This window comes from Pelecanus crispus, chromosome 3 (assembly GCF_030463565.1).
Source record: "Pelecanus crispus isolate bPelCri1 chromosome 3, bPelCri1.pri, whole genome shotgun sequence".
Taxonomy (NCBI): Eukaryota; Metazoa; Chordata; class Aves; order Pelecaniformes; family Pelecanidae; genus Pelecanus; species Pelecanus crispus.
Genome location: NC_134645.1, coordinates 52,405,890 through 52,424,843, shown reverse-complemented (window position 1 = coordinate 52,424,843; position 18,954 = coordinate 52,405,890). Strand labels below are relative to the sequence as shown.

At 40.2% G+C, this 18,954-nt stretch overlaps 1 protein-coding gene across 1 annotated transcript in view; it reads left to right on the top strand.

Moving 5' to 3' along the window:
• The first annotated feature begins 2,872 nt into the window (after window positions 1-2,872).
• Window positions 2,873-18,954, top strand: part of CEP43 (centrosomal protein 43) — a 29,733-nt gene continuing 13,651 nt past the window's right edge. Inside the window, 6 exon segments of the mRNA XM_075706727.1 lie at window positions 2,873-2,970; window positions 11,552-11,605; window positions 13,517-13,571; window positions 14,225-14,313; window positions 17,349-17,483; window positions 18,251-18,334. Of these exon segments, the coding sequence (XP_075562842.1) occupies window positions 2,881-2,970; window positions 11,552-11,605; window positions 13,517-13,571; window positions 14,225-14,313; window positions 17,349-17,483; window positions 18,251-18,334 (507 nt within the window). The 5' untranslated portion in view covers window positions 2,873-2,880.

Here is an 18,954-nt window from a genome sequence, read left to right as displayed (position 1 = left end):
TAATAATGCAGTGTTAATTTTACAGAATCTTTTTAAAGCTATACTGGGTTTCCCATGAAAACCACTTTTCTTCTTTCTCTAGTAACATTTTAGTCACGTTTACATTGCTGTACAAACAGTAAAAATAATTCTGATTTATCTTTTGCAATGAGCTTCTATGATTTCCATAAAGGTAGACTTGGAATTACATACATTCAAAATGGCAACATTTCCTTCAAACATGAGACAGTCTGAGACAGTACATTGCATGCTGCATAGGAAGTTGGACTATTAAAATGCTTTGCTGCCCTCTAGGTGATGAATTTTTAGCTAAGTAATATTCCGGTGTTTCACAGCACTCAAGCAAGGTTATCTGTAGACTGGATTTGAAATATTCTACATGTATGTGAGAGCAGGAAGCCAGTGTTACTGAAATGCTGAAATGAATTTTACAAACAATAAACTATCTTCTAAGTCTACTGATTTTTTTCCTTTACTTTGCAAACTCTAGCTGTCAAGCGGGTTTTGTCTTTCCATTAAGTTTGGGGATTTGGTGGACAAATAAAAATGATAAACCACCAGACTGTTGTGGTTTAACCCCAGCCAGCAACTAAGCACCACACAGCCACTCACTCACTCCTCCTGCCCTGGTGGGATGTGGGAGAGAATCAGACAGGTAAGAGTGAGAAACACTCCTGGGTTGAGATAAGAACAGTTTAATAATTGAAATAAAATAAAGTAAAATAGTAGTAGTAATAATAACAATATTATAGTAATAATAGTAATGATAATAATATACAGAGCAAGTGATGCACAATGCAATTGCTCACCACCCGCCGACCGATACCCAGACAGTTCCCGAGCAGCGATCGCTGTTCCCCAGCCAACTCCCCCCCAGTTTATATACTGAGCATGATGTCATATGGTATGGAATAGCCCTTTGGTCAGTTTGGATCAACTATTCTGGCTGTGCCCCCTCCCAGTTTCTTGTGCCCCTGGCAGAGCATGGGAAGCTGAAAAGTCCTTGACTAGCATAAGCAGTACTCAGCAACAACTAAAAACATCAGCCTGTTATCAACATTCTTCTCCTACTAAATCCAAAACACAGCACTATGCCAGCTACTAGGAAGAAAATTAACTCTATCCCAGCCAAAACCAGGACACAGACATTATGTTTCTGCATTTATGATTTGCTTCTGACAGGGTTTTGAAAAATTAGGTTGAAACTCTTACCATCTTACTTAAGAAGTGCAGCATTGTGAGTCTACTTTAACACAATTTTGCACTGAAGTGAAAGACTGCTAACCGTTCCAAACTTCAGGACTTCAAAATGCAGTGATACGTTCTTTGAGCGGCTATAGAAATGGGCTCAGACACTCAGCAGTACCTCCCGTGGGTTCAAAAGTAACAGGGCAGTATGAATGACACCTGCCCTCCCAGGCTTGAACGGTAATCTCTAGGGCATCACTGAAGAATTAGTGCCACCTACTGCATAGTTTTCAAAATCGACTTCCAGCAACGTCTTACCCCACCCGCGGGCGTGCTTGCTCACGTTGAATATCGGTCGCTTCTGAATTTCTTTAGTGTGTATTTTAGTTCTCTTCAAGAAAAATCGTAGGGAGTTCAGCGTGAAAAAAAGGCCTGAAAGCAACACGTAGTGTTGGCAAATTAAGTATGAATTTAAAAGCTCTTTAATTTAATTTAAAATAAGTATTAATTTAAAGCTCTGGAGCCCTCAGCACAGGAAAGACATGGACCTGTTGGAGCGGGTCCAGAAGAGGGCCACCAAAATGACCCGAGGGCTGGAGCACCTCTCCTATGAGGCCAGGCTGAGAGAGTTGGGGTTGTTCAGCCTGGAGAAGAGAAGGCTGCGGGGAGACCTTATTGCAGCCTTTCAGTACTTAAAGGGGGCCTGTAGGAAAGATGGGGAGAATCATTTTAGCAAGGCCTGTTGTGACAGGACAAGGAGTAATGGATTTAAACTAAAGGAGGATAGATTTAGACTGGATATAAGGAAGAAATTTTTTACAATGAGGGCAGTGAGGCACTGGAGAACAGGTTGCCCAGAGAGGCAGTGGAGGCCCCATCCCTGGCAACATTCAAGGTCAGGTTGGATGGGGCTCTGAGCAACCTGATGTGGTTAAAGCTGTCCCTGCTCCCTGCAGGGGGGTTGGGCTGGATGGCCTCTAAAGGTCCCTTCCCACCCAAAGCATTCTATGATTCTCTTAGAAGTTACAAAGCTTTGTGTCTTTGGGTTTTTTAAGGCACAGTAACGTTGGAGCCTCCCACACCTGCGACACGGCCCTACGCTTTTAACATAACGAACATGCTTATTATAAAACACGGACTCTGGAAGCCCTTTTAATACTTTTAGTAAAAGGGTACCGTGCGCGGCGGAGCAGATGGGTGCAGCGGAGGAGACCCCGCCCGGGGCCCGCCGCCACCCTGAGGAAGCTGCGCTCCCTCAGAGGCCGGGGACGGCGTTCGGGTGGGTTCGAGCATGGCGGGGAGCACCGGGCGGGAGGGCGGGAAGAAGGAAGGGGCTGAGAGGCCGCTTGCCGGGGCGAGCGGGTGGCAGCACCGAAGGCGACGGGCCGCGCCGTTCGGCCGCCAACACCGCCCTCCGCTTTAAACTTCCCGCCCGCCGCTGGCGGCGCCGGCGGCCGCGCTGCCTGTTCGCCGCCGCAGTTTCCAGGCGCTGCGGTCGGCGGAGGCGCCGGGCGGCTGCGGCCTCGCTACGTCCCCTTTGGGGCCGGTACTGAGGGTGGCCGCCGGCCCGCCGCGCCTCGTTTCCTCCGGTCCGGCCGCTGGGCTGGTGCCTCTCCCCGCGGCGGAGGCGGCGAATCTGCCGGGCTCGTCCTACCGCTAGCGCAGTTTGGGCGGTTGTCAGGGAGAAACAAGATGGCGGCCGCAGCGACAGAGGAGGACACGGAGCTGCGGGACCTGCTGGTCCAGACGCTGGAGAGCAGCGGGGTGCTCAATAAGATTAAGGTGGGGTGAAGGGGAACCCCTCGCCCGCCCACATCTCTCGCGGCGGGGAGGGGGAGCGCTGGCTGGCGCCGGCGGCGATTAACAGCCCCGCGGGCGGGGGTGGGGGGGCTGAGGCTTCACGGGCTTCGTCCCCTCTCGCTGCCGCCTCCAGCCGGTGCTCCCGGCTGGGGCCCTCTCTCGGCGTCACGGCCTGGCGGGGGCGCCCGCTTTCGCCGTGGTGCTCCCCGGCCGCTCGGCCTGCGGCTCGGCGAGGAGCCGGCTCCGGCGCCTGCCTTGCGCGGCGGAGCTGGTCCGTGCTCCGTGCGGAGCCGAGGGCCCGAGGCCTGACCGCCGCCTGAGGTCTGCCCGGCGGCCGCAGGAGCTGCACCATCGCCCGGGCGTGGGGAGGGAGAGGGAGGGGAGCTCTCGGCCGCCGCAGGGAGCCCGCCTGTGCGGGTTCGCCCTCGTAGATACCGTGTGGCAGCAAGAGCTCTCTTGCTGCTGCCAAACCCGCTGGAAACATCCAGCCGCAGGGTGGTGTGGGACAGGTTGGATAGAGTTTCTCTCTGCTTCGATACGAAAAGCCCCGACTGAAAATTTCAAGTAGGAGTCCTTGAGGCTCGCTGTTTAAACACTGTTCTTTTTGAGCGTGGGTTGCTTGAGCTGTGTCTTGGAGGCTTGCTAAACCTGGAAACTCTGGGGATTCTGCCTGCCTACAGGGAACAAATAATGCTATGTTAGGAAAATGTGTGGAAGATAGTGTTGTAGTGGAGTGTCCACTACTTCCAAGCCCGTGGTGTAGCCTGAGCTTGTGTTGGAAAGAATATGAAAATTGTTTCCATGGATTCTTGTTCAAGGTAGAAGCTTCCAGCAATAACTGTTGTGCATTAGCAGAGAGCCATACAGATGCGGAAGCATAAGAACTGCTGGATTCCTTTCCAAGCTAGAGGAGAAATGAAGTGTGGAGTTCAGATCAAAGGTGGTAGTGTTTATCCACAGTGTTCTGTCGTAAGCGTTCGAGAGGTGGATGATCATTGTTGATATTTCAGGAACAGTTCAATAACTGAAATGGTTAATGGAAATGAGAACATCTTTGTGTGTGTACTTTAAAGTCCACTGGATTTTGGGCTAGTTGTCATGCTTTTCAACAAAATAGTATTATTAAAAATGCGTTGTTCTTGCATTTCAATTGTATAATCTGTATTTTAATTCCATAAGTAGGTGAAGATTCTAGCTCATCTAACTGTAAGGTAGGGAGATCTTTTTCTAGTTAAGTGTCAAATAGGCCTTTTGGACGACCTGTTAACTTTTCATGTAGTGTTAACTAATAAAAGTATGGTGATAATAAAATGATAATTAAAAAAAATCACAAGCCAGTTAGGTCATATTGAGCATGTGAACTTTAGTTTCTTAATTTCTGCCTTTGTGTAGTATGCAAGTTTTTGTACTATGGTTGCCAGTTTCACTTTTGTGTGAATATATTTATTGTAATTTTCACTATTCTATAATGCTAAAAGTGCGTAGTATCCAGTATGGCGTATGTATCCTTAAGACAAACTAACAAATGACTTACAAAAATGCAAACTGCATCCTACTTGCCAAGTTGTATCTCTTTAATACTAGGAGTTACTGTTTAATAGTTATTATGCTTATGGTTAAGGCTGCTCATTTGAGGAATTCATGGTGGTTTTTCCTTAGCTGTAAACCTTATTTGGCTTTTTGTCAACCTTATATGACTTTAATGGCTGTCTGTTAATTGATAGTATTAATGACTTACAGAATTTGTTCTGCTAGTACCTGACAAAAAGCCCTTTGTCTTCCAGAAGAATTAAGGTTGAACAAGTCTTCTCAAATCATCAGCTTTTAATTGAGATTGGATTACACCATGCATTAAAAAAAGCCATCATCCTTTTGTTAAAATAAACATAATTGTGATCAGTAGTGTTTCTTTTTCTATTGTGTATTTTTTTATTATGTGGTAGAACTGAATGAACACTTACATATTATCAAAATGGTTGTTTATTTTATACTTCAGAATGAGTACTGACCATTATTACAAGATGGATGAGGCTAGAAAACTAACTATAATAATGTATTTGAGATTTATTGAAGTAGATACATTAAAGAAAATTATATGGTCAATGTATAGCTGAATTGGTATGAAGCACTACAGGTAAAGACAGCTCTGGAAGGATTAGAATTCAAGTGGAATTATTTCAGTAGATAGAATGTAACAGGCTGTCAGCTAATACATTTTGTAACATAATGACTGAGTAATTTTACAAAGAAACTTATGTCGATGCCTTTGTTCTCTAGTGCAACATGCTTTTATAATGGGTTGCAGTTTATTAGTTCTTATTTTGAGATTAATTTATTGGATGCATTGGCATTGAGGCAAATTATTTAGCTGAAAAAATGTTACTTGTAAGGCATTTTAAAAAATCTGTTCATGATTTTTCTATTTTACTTAAGACTTTGAACACTGGAGTATTTAATGCAGTCATATTGTGAAACACATTGGAAGATGTGTGAATATATTTGCGACTTGCAGTTGAGAATTTCCTGTCTTTAAGCTGCAGTGTGTGTGTATGTATATAAACTTTGTTAACTATTGGAATTAATCTGATGGGTAAGACTGCTTCTAAATGAATTCTGTAAACATATAGAATATAACTGTGGATATTTGTACTTTAGTGAAAATTATCACTCATACTCTGTGATGCATTCTGTACAAATAGAGACATTCTGACTTGAAGAGAATGTGTTCTTTCTCTCCCCTAGGGAAGCTGTCCTCATCAGAGCAAGAAAAGCCATTATGCTTCTTAGTGTGTTCCTTTGTTATCTTATTTTGTTTTGTATCTTTTAATCTGTTTTGTTCTGGAAAAATAAGTTTATGCCATGTGAATTTTGCATCTTCTCTGGAACTTGCTGTTGCTACAAATATGAGGAAGGTTAGCATCACTAATATCATATGACTAGTAATGCTTTTGGCCAGCTGATACTGTTCTTGCCAATTTCTTGCTAATTTCATTCAGAACCTAGGCAGCTGAGGTACTGGCAAATAATGTGGTGTTAGATAGAATAAAAATACTAATTGTAAAATGGGCTGTTAAGTACATATGCGTAGGTCAGATAAAATTGTCCTAGCTGCTTTTTCATCTTCATTCCATATATTATAATGAACAGTGCTTTTAAATGTCTTTGAATTATGAACTGGTATTATGAGTATGCTGCACACTGCAGTGTAACCTCCTGTTTCCTGGATGTTGTGGGTTTTGTTTCTTTAATTTTTTTAAAGTAGTTCATATCAGAAAGTCAACTAATTTCTTGGAATCAAGGGGAAACATTAATTTTTTTATGTAACATCTATTTCTTGTTTTTATAAGTTAAGTAAAATATAACCATTTATAATGATTTCAGATTAACTAACTGAAATTCAACATTTAAATGTCAGTATGGTCCTCTTAACATTATGGATGTATCCTACCTTTACGAACATGAGAATGAGAACTGTTTGTGACATGCAGAGTAAGCATGTCACATGATAAATGTAGCTGCAGGTATTTAGAGTTTATGACTTCTGGGTGTTTACTACTTCCTTTGTGGTATGGATCTTTCATATTTCTTTATCTTGCATTCTTCACCTTTTCAATTATACTGCCAGCAAGTCTAACTTTCTTAGCCAATTAAGGCGGCTAAGTTGAGGAGTTTTCCACTGAAGTGGACAAAAAAAGGTCATACAAACTACTTTACTGGTCCTGCTCAAGGATAAGTACCTCACAGACTTCACGGATGGAGAGTGGTGGGGAGGGTATGGAGTGACATTGGTAGTGAAGTTGCTGTTTACAGTTTGGCACCAGCTTTGGATTTGTGATGCATATAGACTTTGCATACAGCCTTTTAGCCTGATACGCATAGGGTTTTAGCCTGGGGTCATCACCAGTGGTTAGACTGCTTAATGCTATGCCAGTATTGCTCTGTATCTGTCGAGGTGCAAGACAGTGATTTTGGAGCTAGAAAGTGGAGATGCTGAAAGTTGTGCAGGAAGGCGCCTGCGTGCCACTAAATTTTACATATGCAAGAGACTGTTTATACCTGTGCATGCATGGGGTTGTTTCATAGCACTGGAGCAGATGGCAGTTATATACGCCTGTGCTTTGCCTGGAAGATCTGTAAACAGTTTATCTCAGCAGCAGTGCATTCTTTTACCCTGCAAAATATTGTGCATTACTTTAATAATTTCACTGCCCTAAACATCTGTTTAACCACACCATCCACTGATGTGTGTGTTAGTAATGATTTGTGAATGCAAGCTTGCAGGAGAGTTTTGCACCTTTGGCTGGCCCATTGCAGATCTCTGAAGTGAATGTCTCCCTTATTGACACTTGCTGAACTTGCCTACCCCTTGTTTCTTAGGGAATGCACAAAGCTGTCTATTTGTGGCTTCAAAAACTGCATGTGTTCAGCTGCTTAAGCAGGTTGAGAAGGGTGGTAGCATATGCATTTGGCAAGCTGAAGTTTGTATTACGCTTTCTGCTAATGGGTCTTTGGGTAAAAAAAAAAAAAAAATCCTGGAACTTTCTCTGCAAAAGCTGCAGAACTCTGAGGGTTTGTAGAAATGATGTTGAGGGATGCATGAAACAGGCAGCAAGGCTTTGTCGGCTAGCAGACAACGTCATACTCAACTGTACTATGTGTACAAAGTGATTTGTGAAATTAAAGTGACCCCTTTTTCATCTAGTATTCCACAGCCTATCAAGAAGTCATTGCTTGTTCATCTAAAATATTGCCTCAGGAGTAGAAAGTATGAATAAAGTTTGATAGAAAAAATAATTTGCTGAGATCTCTTTGGAAGGTGTTGGATATCAGGGTGTTTGCAAGTGAATTGTGTAGCTATGCAGAGGAGACCAGTGTGCAACGAATAAGCCACATCCACCTTTTGTGCTTTGTGTCTATTATAAGAAGACATCTTGGTCACTGATGTGCCTGCATGCTTTGAGGCATAGAAATGAGTTCGAAGTCCCCAAGTGCTTTCCTATTGGAAAACAACGTCTCAAGTTTTGTCCTAGGACAGTAACTCTCTTGTTTAAGTGCTGGACAAATGCATTCCAGCACAATAAAAGACAAATGCCACAATAAAAGAAAACTCCAGGGGCATGCTACATACATACGTGTTGGAGTCTACAAGCGGGACATAGTTAGAGGCTAAAAGTCATCCATCAGTCCTGGACAGTCTCTATGTTATCCTTTTACTTTTCATCCAGTATCTGGATGAAAGCTGCTGTGGATGGCTTTTACAAGTGTGCTAAATCAGATTAATAACCTTGTTAACGTAGGTGCTTGTTATCTTACTATTAAAAGCATATTGCCAAATCAGATTGGCATTTTTGAGATGCCACCTAAAAATGTGTTTGGGGAGCTCTTGAGATAGTAAGAACTGTTTTCCCCTTTCCTAGGGAACTGCAGACCGAGGAAGCTGTTTTCCTGTACGGTACTTCAAATACACACAAAAGGCTCTGTATTTAGAGCAGGATAAACTTATCTAGGTTCTGAAGAGGGATGCTACAGCTTGGTGCAGAAAAGATGCTTTCATGGACTACAAGCTTCTGATTTACAGTACAACAGCAATCAGCAAGAGACAGTGTTGTCTGAGCTGTGAATACCTGGGAGGAAAAAGGGAAATGTACTTTTGTTTCAAAATACTGACCCATTTCCCCACTGTGTACAGACAGCGGTTGTCATATACAATGTTAGCCTTACTCATTTTAGCTAAGTTCAGTGAAATCAAATTCCTGTCTCATTGGGATGAGCTCTTGCCTGATAAAACTTCTTAGGGATAGAAGAGAATGGGCACCTTCCACAGGATGACAAAGAAACCTGTGGGTTTGGTGGATGCAAGAGTGATAGATATATACTGTTGCCTTACTCGTCAACATCTGGCTCTATTGGCATAACCCTGTTTTATTGAAGGCTCAGGAAAGATATGGGTGGAGAAGTGGAATATCAAGCTTTGGTCTGCTTTACTGCTAGACTGTGAATAAAATTCTTCAGAATGTATTCGGATTGCATTGAAAACTGCTAGCAGAATGGGGCAGTGTGGAATCACAGGGGTGGCAAGAGCAATTTGTAACAATGTATGGAACACAGATTGGGCTGGTGCCAAAGGGTACTAGGACAAAGACAAATGCAAAACCTTCACACTTACTGTTTAAAAAAAAAAAGGGGGGGGGGGGAGAACACTGTGTAAATGGATTAATCTATGCAGTTATATAAGCCTCTGTATCTGCTGGTGGAAGCAAATTGCTCTGTCCATATTCGATGATGGTGGTCTCAGTTTCTGGTGTTCAAATTTTCTGTAACTTGTCTCGGGTCCTGAAAAGCCTATATGACATTGTCTATCCTATTGTGTAGGATGATTCATCTCCGTGTATTGGGGTGATTTTTCCTTTGGCCTCAACTTTGTTATTGTTGCTTTTTACTTTCTTCCTCATGAACTTGAGAATTGCTGCTTTAACCTCACACAGATTCAGGTGTATGGTTCCATGTGTAAACTTATTGAGATGACATTTTGAGAATATCTTGCTATGATCTGAGCAGTACCCACCTCAAAGGACGAAGGTCAGTGTGTAAACCTTCCTTGTGGAGATAGTACAGGAGTGTTTAACTTCAAACTTATTGTGATGCTCACAGGATTGAAGAACCAGTTGGAGGGCTGCTTATCTGTGGAAAGGCTGTAGGGTGATATTTTAGATGATGCGGGTAAGCCAAAGGGAGATGTGGTAAACGCCAGTGGCATTATCTTCTGGTAATGAGGTCCTGACCTTAAGGACATTAACTGGGCACTAATGGAAATGTAAGGTGAACCTGCTATTTATGGGGAATGGCAACATCTGGGAGAAGTTGATGCTGTGTCATTAAATAGATGAGAAGAGGAAGAAAAGCACCTCAGTCAGTACTGAAAAGCCCTAGGTTGGACCTAGAGGAGTGGAGCAGGCAGATAATCACAGCTATGTGAAAAGGAATGGCAGTTGTGATATTGTTCCAAAAATCTCAAACAGGTCAGACTCTGGACCAGCTGATGTAATGGCAACTACTTTCAGACAACTTTGTTCTACAGTCTCATGATCCAGACCCTTAAGGGGGTTTGCCCCTACCCACATGTAATGGCTGGTGTCTTTTATTTTGAACAGTTGTAATAGTCAGTTTGTTTCACGAATGCTTTGTTGTTCTTCTTGTCCTCTTATGCAACTATACTTGGTTTCTGTGGCATCAGTGTAAAAGAAAGTCAGCCTTGCAACCATTTGAAGTTTTTCATAGTAAAATAAGACTAAATAAATAAGTTGTTAGCTGTTGGTCAGAAAGTTAAATGTAAATTGTTTTTATAATATTTAAATTAATGATTTGTAAGAGGATTTGCTGATTGAATGCTGTACCCCAGCACCTGAAAAAATGTAACTGCAGTGTTAGTATAACCATTGCGTACAATTGTGATAAGCATTTTACACTACTTCTGATGGGAAATCTTTTTAACTTTTTTGCATTACTTTTTGTCCTTTAAAAAGGTGTCCAAAGAGGGTTATGCTTAAAAAGGAAATGTTTATTTTGTTTTTCCCATGAAAGGATGGGGTTTTTTTTTTGGTTGGAGGGAACAGTTACAGGGTAATCCATGTTTAGTTACCTTTCATAATATAGATGAGAAAATCTAGACACTCTTCATATTGTTCTTATTCTTAGTTATGGAAATCAATCTTTCTTTAGAAGCTTGCTTTCTTTCCTCTTGAGAAAACTGGCATACAGAGTAGCACTGTTTTTTATATTTTATTACTGCAGTGTTATCTACTGGCTACTTCAAAATGTCAGATTAAGAGTTGATTAAAGTGGCAAACTCCTTTATCAAATGTAATGTATGTTGTCCATTTGATCTGTTCAATGAAAGAAGTAGAGAAACTACTGTTTAAAAAAAAATTAAAAAGTAGGCAAGGCTTAAGCTTAAATACTCAAAGTAGTCCTTCGAAGAATTCTGATCCTTGATATTAAGATATTCAAAATCACTTAGGTAAAACCTCCATACAGGAATATTTGAATGACTGGAATCATGCTCCCTTTTCCTTGATAAATTCTGTTTCTTTGTCATCTGACAAAAAAAACCCATAGGAATTTGTGTATGTTAATGTTAACTTTTCAAAATGTATTATCACAAGCTATTTGTTCATGTTTCCTGAATGAATTGTGCATGAAGAGTAGGTTTTTCAAAGCTGCCTGAAAGAGCTGGATTTTTAACTCTCGGAAGAAACTAATAGGAGATAATGTAGGTAATTTGGAATCTTTTCGTGTATGAAGAAATAATTTAGGAAGTCTTTTATCAAATTCCCCCACCACCTTGTTCTCAGACTGAAAACTCTTCTTTCTCAGCCTCAAGTCACATTGCCTGTAATCTTATGTGTCTTAATTGCATTGATGTAGATTACAATCGATGCCAAGTTGCTTGAGGAGAAACAAATAGCTGTTAAGCTACTTGCTGGCTCTTTGCATTCTATTTGCATAGGGAAAATGGTGCTTGTAGAAATGCTGTTTTGGTGGTTTTTTTTTTTTTATTTGGCAGGCAGAGTTGCGAGCAGCTGTTTTTTTGGCATTGGAAGAACAAGAGAAAGTAGAGGTAAGAGGAACCTTAAAAAAAATTTTACAAAAAATCAGCATCCTGATAGTTCTTCATGTAGAATTAAATATAATAGCTTTAATACTTCCTACTTGTGAAATGTAATGAGAGAAAGTTCTGTATTACTGCATAAGAGCATGACGCTTAAAGAACACAAAACAGGACTACCAGGGTGTTTCCTGATGTTTAGAAATAGGAATTCTTACATAGCCTTTTGAAACTGTAGCTTTAAGTAACTGTCTCTGCTGGGTTTATATTGCTTCTGTCCAATTGACCAGAATAACTAAATATCTTTTTCATCAAATACTTCTTTTAAAAAAACAAAAAATCTAGTTGAGTGATCAAGATTTTTATCAAATTGGAATAACATCTTTTGAAATGTAAAATATTATAGTGGGTTTTTTTGACAAGTGTATTGTGAAAGCAATTTAATGCAGTAACTTGCCAAGTATGCCAATGCTTTTCATATTTCTCATAAGGATGTTTAGGCTTACTTCAAGATAATTTGCTTATATTTAAAGAAGAATTCTGAATTAAGAGATGGACTATGTACTGATACCTTGACAATAAAATAATAGTAAGGTATGTGATACCAGTGTGATTAAGTAACAATACCGCTGTGGTATGCAGACGCTGGTTATGTGAGCCCTCATACTGCTGGCATTGCCTCATTTCCTGTGTCTTTCCATTTTCTAGAACTAGAGAGGAGAGGGTGCTGTATGTCCAGGCTCTCTGTTTCAAAAGAGAGGAATGGAAAATTGTCCTATTCCTCCACTGGTTAGATGGTTGTGCTCTTTCTGGAAAGTTGCACAACTGCAACAGATGTTATTGTGACATTAGTAAGGAGGGGAGGTAGTTATTCTATAGTATGAGATTCCATATTCCAGAAATCTAACATAAGATTGCTGAAGAAGACATAATGGAAGAGTGATATAACAGAACAATGTCATCTCTTATGGGAAGCTTCAGCATATTATAGAACACCCAGATAACAACCTCCCAGACTATCTGGAGAGTAATAGGGCTGAAGAGATATTTCCTACAGTTGATCTTGGCTCAGCCTTTTGTCAAAAGCTTAAATGTATCATGATTTTTTAATTTTACACTGTGGAGACACTGAAAATGTATTAACACTTATCACTACTCTGAATTCCTAAATATTAAGCAAGACATACTTCTTTTTGTGGAGCGCTTTCTTGTGTGTGTTAGCATTTAAGACTATAGTGATAAATACCTATAGCAGATCCTTTTCTTTGAGTTAGGTTCTTACCCAGGATATTTTGATGTTGTAGGAATGGCATTTAGAACTTGGTTTGAAAAATCCCTGAACAATTTTGACAAACCCAAACATAGCATATTGATGTATCTCTGTTTAGAAATCAATATTGAAGAGGGCAACTCTAATAAGGGAGAAAAAACATTTTCATAATATCTTTGAAGGTCTTTTAATTAATAGAAGATTCGTATTGATTTGTGAACCACTAATTAGCACAGTCCACACTTTGTCTACGTAAATTCCCATTTTTAAAAAATTGGGACTGAATTTCCTTAAACTTGGTGCTATATTGGAGGAGCAATTTGGGAAGTTAACTGCTTAACTTAACCTTTTTAATCATTAAGTAAATAAAAATCGGTATGCTATTAAGAATTTTGGTGAAATTACTCTAGCTCTGTAGCTTTTATGTTAGAAATAATGAGACAATTTTAATTTGCCTAAGTAAGCGTACGGCTCTGCAGCTTTTACTTGTAGGTAGTAGAATTAATACAAAGGTACATTTTGAAGAAGTGAATTACATGTGCCAGGCATCATTGTGGAACAGTGTATACCAAAACACCAACTTGCTATGGTTTTCAATCTCTTGCTAGTATGAGGGTGATGTTAATTACTGTTTGGTTTTTGCTTTTTGACAGAACAAAACACCTCTGGTAAATGAAAGCTTGAGAAGCTTTTTAGGTACAAAAGATGGTAAGTTCTTTGTTTAGTATACTTCTCAACATAATAAAAGTAGGGAACAAAGGATTAAATCTTTGAATCTTTTATTAACAGTAGAGTCTTCATGACATAAAGGATGCTTTTGTTCCTGTCAAATGTCATAATTGGTATTCATTCAGAACAGAATTCAGTCTATAATTTTTGAAGTTAATATTGCTGAAGTTGTATTTTTAACTGAGGTGACTAATGCATTTAAATTAATATTTCATGAAGAGTTATGATTATGCTAACTCAGAGCCATTCTAGACAAGTAGAAACAGTAACCAGTGAAAACTCACTGTAGAGGTACTGTAGTGAATGAACACAGGAGAAATGCCAAAATGATGTCTTTAAAACAGCTGAATAGTTTAAAAAAAAAAATCTTGAACCTGAATTTTGTAAGCAATCTCTATTTATGCTCCTGCAGTATTGCTGACTTAAATAATATTGATACAATGACTGAGTTAGAAATTAGGGAATTGGTATACAAATTAGCTATGTGGTGGTAGTTTGCTGAATGTCTAAATGATGTTGTAGGAGTGTTGAATGAATGTAGATGTTCATACTGAAGCCATGTTAATGTTAAATCTTTGAAGTAAGAATTGTTTCTGTCTGGTGTATTTTTACTCTTCTCGTTTCCTTTTTAGGTCGCTTGGTAGCAGGTCTTATTGCAGAATTTCTACGATTTTTCAATCTTGATTTTACATTGGCTGTTTTTCAGCCTGAATCAAGCACAGTAAGATATACTGGTTTTATTTCTATGCTATGTTGATTGTTTGGAGTACATGGCAATGAATACAGAAGCTATAGTAGATTTGTTTAAACCTCTTGCTTGTGTTTATTCTAAATAATTTTTTTACATTTAGTCTGTAAAAAGATACTTATTGCCGTAAAGACATGTATTCCAGGGAAGTATGCTAATATGAGTGAGTATTCCCTTTATTAAAAAACAGTGCTTGAATAATATGTTCATTTTGAATTAACAAATTAATATTTTTTGTGAAATCATATAACAGTATATACAACAGAATACTCCTGCAACATTTTTTGCCAATAATTTTACTATGTCATGATATTAAGTTAGTGTTGTTACATGAAAATTGAAATAATGTCAGTAATCTACTCCAAGAGAAATTTCAGTGAAGCAAAGGACTTTGCGCAGATGCACATGACAAAGTGGTTGAATAGAATAGTTCAGTTGGAAGGGACCTACAATGATCATGTAGCCCAACTGATTGCTTTTAGGCTTTTGATACTGAGTTAGAGGTTTTTCATCGTGTTTGTTTCTTTTTATGATATAACGGTTTTAATAATAAATTTGGGTTTGAAACAGTTCCATTTAACTGAAGAATTTCTCTTTACATCTCAAATACTCATTTTTTATTCTTAATGTCAGTTTAAATGGTTAATTTATTAAAAATCCAACCTTGTTAAATCAATTAATTGACTTCTGTTTCTCAGGACGTCATGTTTAGGGGCTTAATCAAAGAAAATCCCATACACCCTTGTCCTTTGCCCAATATCCTTAGCTGCATTTCTTGCACTAAGACACATCTGTACAAAGACTCATGTTCATGCTACCAAATAGAAACAGTCATGCTTTCTGTCATGTTGCCGCTCACTCTTGGGAGCAGTGCTTCATTCGTGTTGTAAAGGCATCTCATGCTGTTTGAAATGCTCCCTTCCTTTTTCCAGTAAAAGCATCTTTTTCATCTATTGCGGTGCATATATGAAATTTGGCCAAAGTTAAGCAAGTTGGCCAAGACTGCTGTGTATAGTGCTGAAAGACTTGACTTTGTTTTCCTTTACTAACCCCACTCTCTGAGCAGTCTGTTCTTTTGTCTCTTTATCCTCCATGTTTCAGTGTGCTTGACTAGTGGTGGCTTGCTTCAGTATTTGCTTGACCAGTGTTTTGGTAGGAAGTGTCACTAAATAATTGTAAGAGTTCAAGGGCAAGTCCTGCCTGACCAACCTAGTGGCTTTCTATGAAGGAGTGACTGCATCAGTGGACAAGAGAAAAGCAATGGATGTCATCTATCTGGACTTCTGTAAAGCCTTCAACACAGTCCCCCACAACATCCTTCTGTCTAAATTGGGGAGCTATGGATTTGATGGGTGGACTGTTTGGTGGATAAGGAATTGGCTGGATGGTCCCATCCGGATGGTAGTGGTCAACATCTTGATGTCCAAATGGAGACTGGTGACAAGTGGTGTCCCTCAGGGGTCTGTACTGGGACCACTGCTGTTTAATATCTTCATCAGTAACACAGACAGTGGGATTGAGTGCACCCTCAGCAAGTTTGCAGATGACACCAAGCTGAGATTCAACAAGGCCAAGTGCAAGGTCCTGCACCTGGGACGGGGCAACCCCCGGTATCAGTACAGGCTGGGGGATGAAGGGATTGAGAGCAGCCCTGCGGAGAAGGACTTGGGGGTACTGGTGGATGAAAAGCTGGATGTGAGCCGGCAATGTGCGCTTGCAGCCCAGAAAGCCAACCGAATCCTGGGCTGCATCAAAAGCAGTGTGGCCAGAAGGTCGAGGGAGGTGATTCTGCCCCTCTGCTCTGCTCTGGTGAGACCCCACGGGGAGTCCTGCATCCACCTCTGGAGCCCTCAGCACAGGGAAGACATGGACCTGTTGGAGCGGGTCCAGAAGAGGGCCACAAAAATGATCCGAGGGCTGGAGCACCTCTCTTACAAGGCCAGGCTGAGAGAATTGGGGTTGTTCAGCCTGGAGAAGAGAAGGCTGCGAGGAGACCTTATTGCAGCCTTTCAGTACTTAAAGGGGGCCTACAGGAGGGATGGGGAGAATCATTTTAGCAAGGCCTGTTGTGACAGGACAAGGAGTAATGGATTTAAACTAAAGGAGGATAGATTTAGACTGGATATAAGGAAGAAATTTTTTACAATGAGGGTGGTGAAGCGCTGGAACAGGTTGCCCAGAGAGGTAGTGGAGGCCCCATCCCTGGAAGCATTCAAGGTCAGGTTGGATGGGGCTCTGAGCAACCTGATGTGGTTAAAGCTGTCCCTGCTCCCTGCAGGGGGGTTGGGCTAGATGACCTCTAAAGGTCCCTTCCAACCCAAAGCATTCTATGATTCTAAGATGAAGTGGCGCCCTCTGCAGTATTGCCATTCTGAGGTTATGCCAACCAACCTGGGTTTGCTGCAGCATTCTGCTTCTGCTATAATGTGAAGTTCAGTTTTAAAAAGTGTATTTTTCTTCAAATTTTTCCTGCCAATTTTTTTTTCCGATATTGAATCAGTTTCATCCCTGCTTCTGTCCAAACCCATGTTTTTTTCAAGGTGAAACAGGGACTGAAGCTAAGTGTTGACCTATGCTGGTGTACTTCTATATGCACAGGAATGGGGACTCTTCATCATTTATGAATTTGCTGGAACCACTGGCTAGGTGTCCTAGGATCCACTTTTAAATGTGATATGCTAAAGTAACTTGACCATATAAATCTTTAAATCCTGAAGCATGCTAATGATGAATACTTGCATATTTAAAACACCTTTGGATGGTTTGTGATAAGTTCAGGTACAAATCAGAAGTAAATGATGCCATAGGCTATCGTTACTTTAGTCCACATGCAACAGGAAGTCTTAAATAGTTACTGTTTAGTCAAAATATTGCTGTGTTAAATAAGCCCTAAGAGCTTTAGGAGTTATATTACAGAATATATATTGTGTTTTCTGATGGTTATTTCTGTGTTGTGGGTTGGTTTTTTTTTTTAAATGTATTTGGTTTGGTTTCTTTTTGCCCCCCAGCTAAATGGCCTTGATGGTCGAGAAAACTTAGCTCAAGATTTGGGAATTATAGAATCAGAAGGTACTGTGAGTGGTCCCCTGTTGTTGGAGGTTGTTAGAAAATGTCAGCAGAAAAAGGTTTCAGGCAGTGGAGAAGTAAGTAGTGTTAACATGTAATTTCTTTCTTCATAATTCTTTATTCATTTACATTTCAATGATGAAAAATAAGCTGAAATTAAGAACACTTGGCTACTGTTGTAGTATTATACTGTTTAAGGTCTTTATTATAGGTAGTATAATAGGAAATGCCCTCAACATAACTTATCAGAAAACAATGCTGAAAGACAATGACTATTGTATTACTTCTAATGCCACCCTGGTACTCTTTACTAATATTCTGTAACACAGAGTGTACCCAGATAAATGAAACAAAACACTGTGTCACTTATTTTCTAATTGCTAGTGTGGTTGGATAACACTTTTAGCTGTACTTATTTTCTTTGGCATACTTCTAATTTTCATATGACCTGAAAAGCCTAGAACTGGTTTTGTTAAAAGCTTTAAAGCTGTTCTTGAAAACATATGTATTTAAAAATAATATATGAAAGTAATGAACTACCTGAAGGCAATGACAGTAATGTTTTAATAGAATATATAATTAAGTTGTTAAATGAATGAAATCAAACCAATAGTATTTGATTAGTCTCTGTCATGATTGTGGCTCAAAAGAAAATTCTCTGCACTCAAGATGTATTCAGTACCCAAAAGAAAGCTTAAATTCAGAAGTAGTTGTCATAGACTTCCTAACATAGCCACACATATTGCATACTGTGTGAATGAGGATGGTAACCTTGTTTCTTGTTTGATGGTATTATGACAAAATTCAATATATTTTTAATAAGTGTTTATGTGAAACTTCTTAGGTGGCTCCAGTTCTAAGTGATAGCCTGTGCCCCACGTCAAAATCATCTGATGGAAGATCAAGTACACACCCTATACTGAATAAGGTAACATTGTTTATATATAATGAAAAAGCTACATAATATACATGAGATAAGTATAAGAGAGAACTCCTATGAAACTGCAGATATGATGGCATGTACTTAAATGATCTGCAAAGTCCTGTACTTTTCCGACTGGGTAGGTGACAGCACATACACATCTCTCTCTGAGACACAGTGTTGTGGTTTAACCCCAGCTGGCAACTAAGCACCACATAGCTGCTTGCTCACTCCCCCCTGGTGGGATAGGGGATAGAATTAGAAGAGTAAAAGTGAGAAAACTCATGGGCTGAGATAAAGACAGTTTAATAGGTAAAGCAAAAGCCACACATGCAAGCGAAGCACAATAAGGAATTCATTCACCACTTCCCATTGGCAGGCAGGTGTTCAGCCATCTCCAGGAAAGCAGGGCTCCATCACACATAATGGTTACTTGGGAAGACAAATGCCATCACTCTGAACGTCCCCCACTTCCTTCTTGTTCCCCCAGCTTTATATGCTGAGCATGACATCATATGGTGTGGCATACCCTTTTGGTCAGCTGTCCCAGCTGTGTCCCCTCCCAGCTTCTTGTGCACCCTCAGCCTGCTTGCTGGTGGGATTGGGTGAGAAGCAGACAAGGTCTT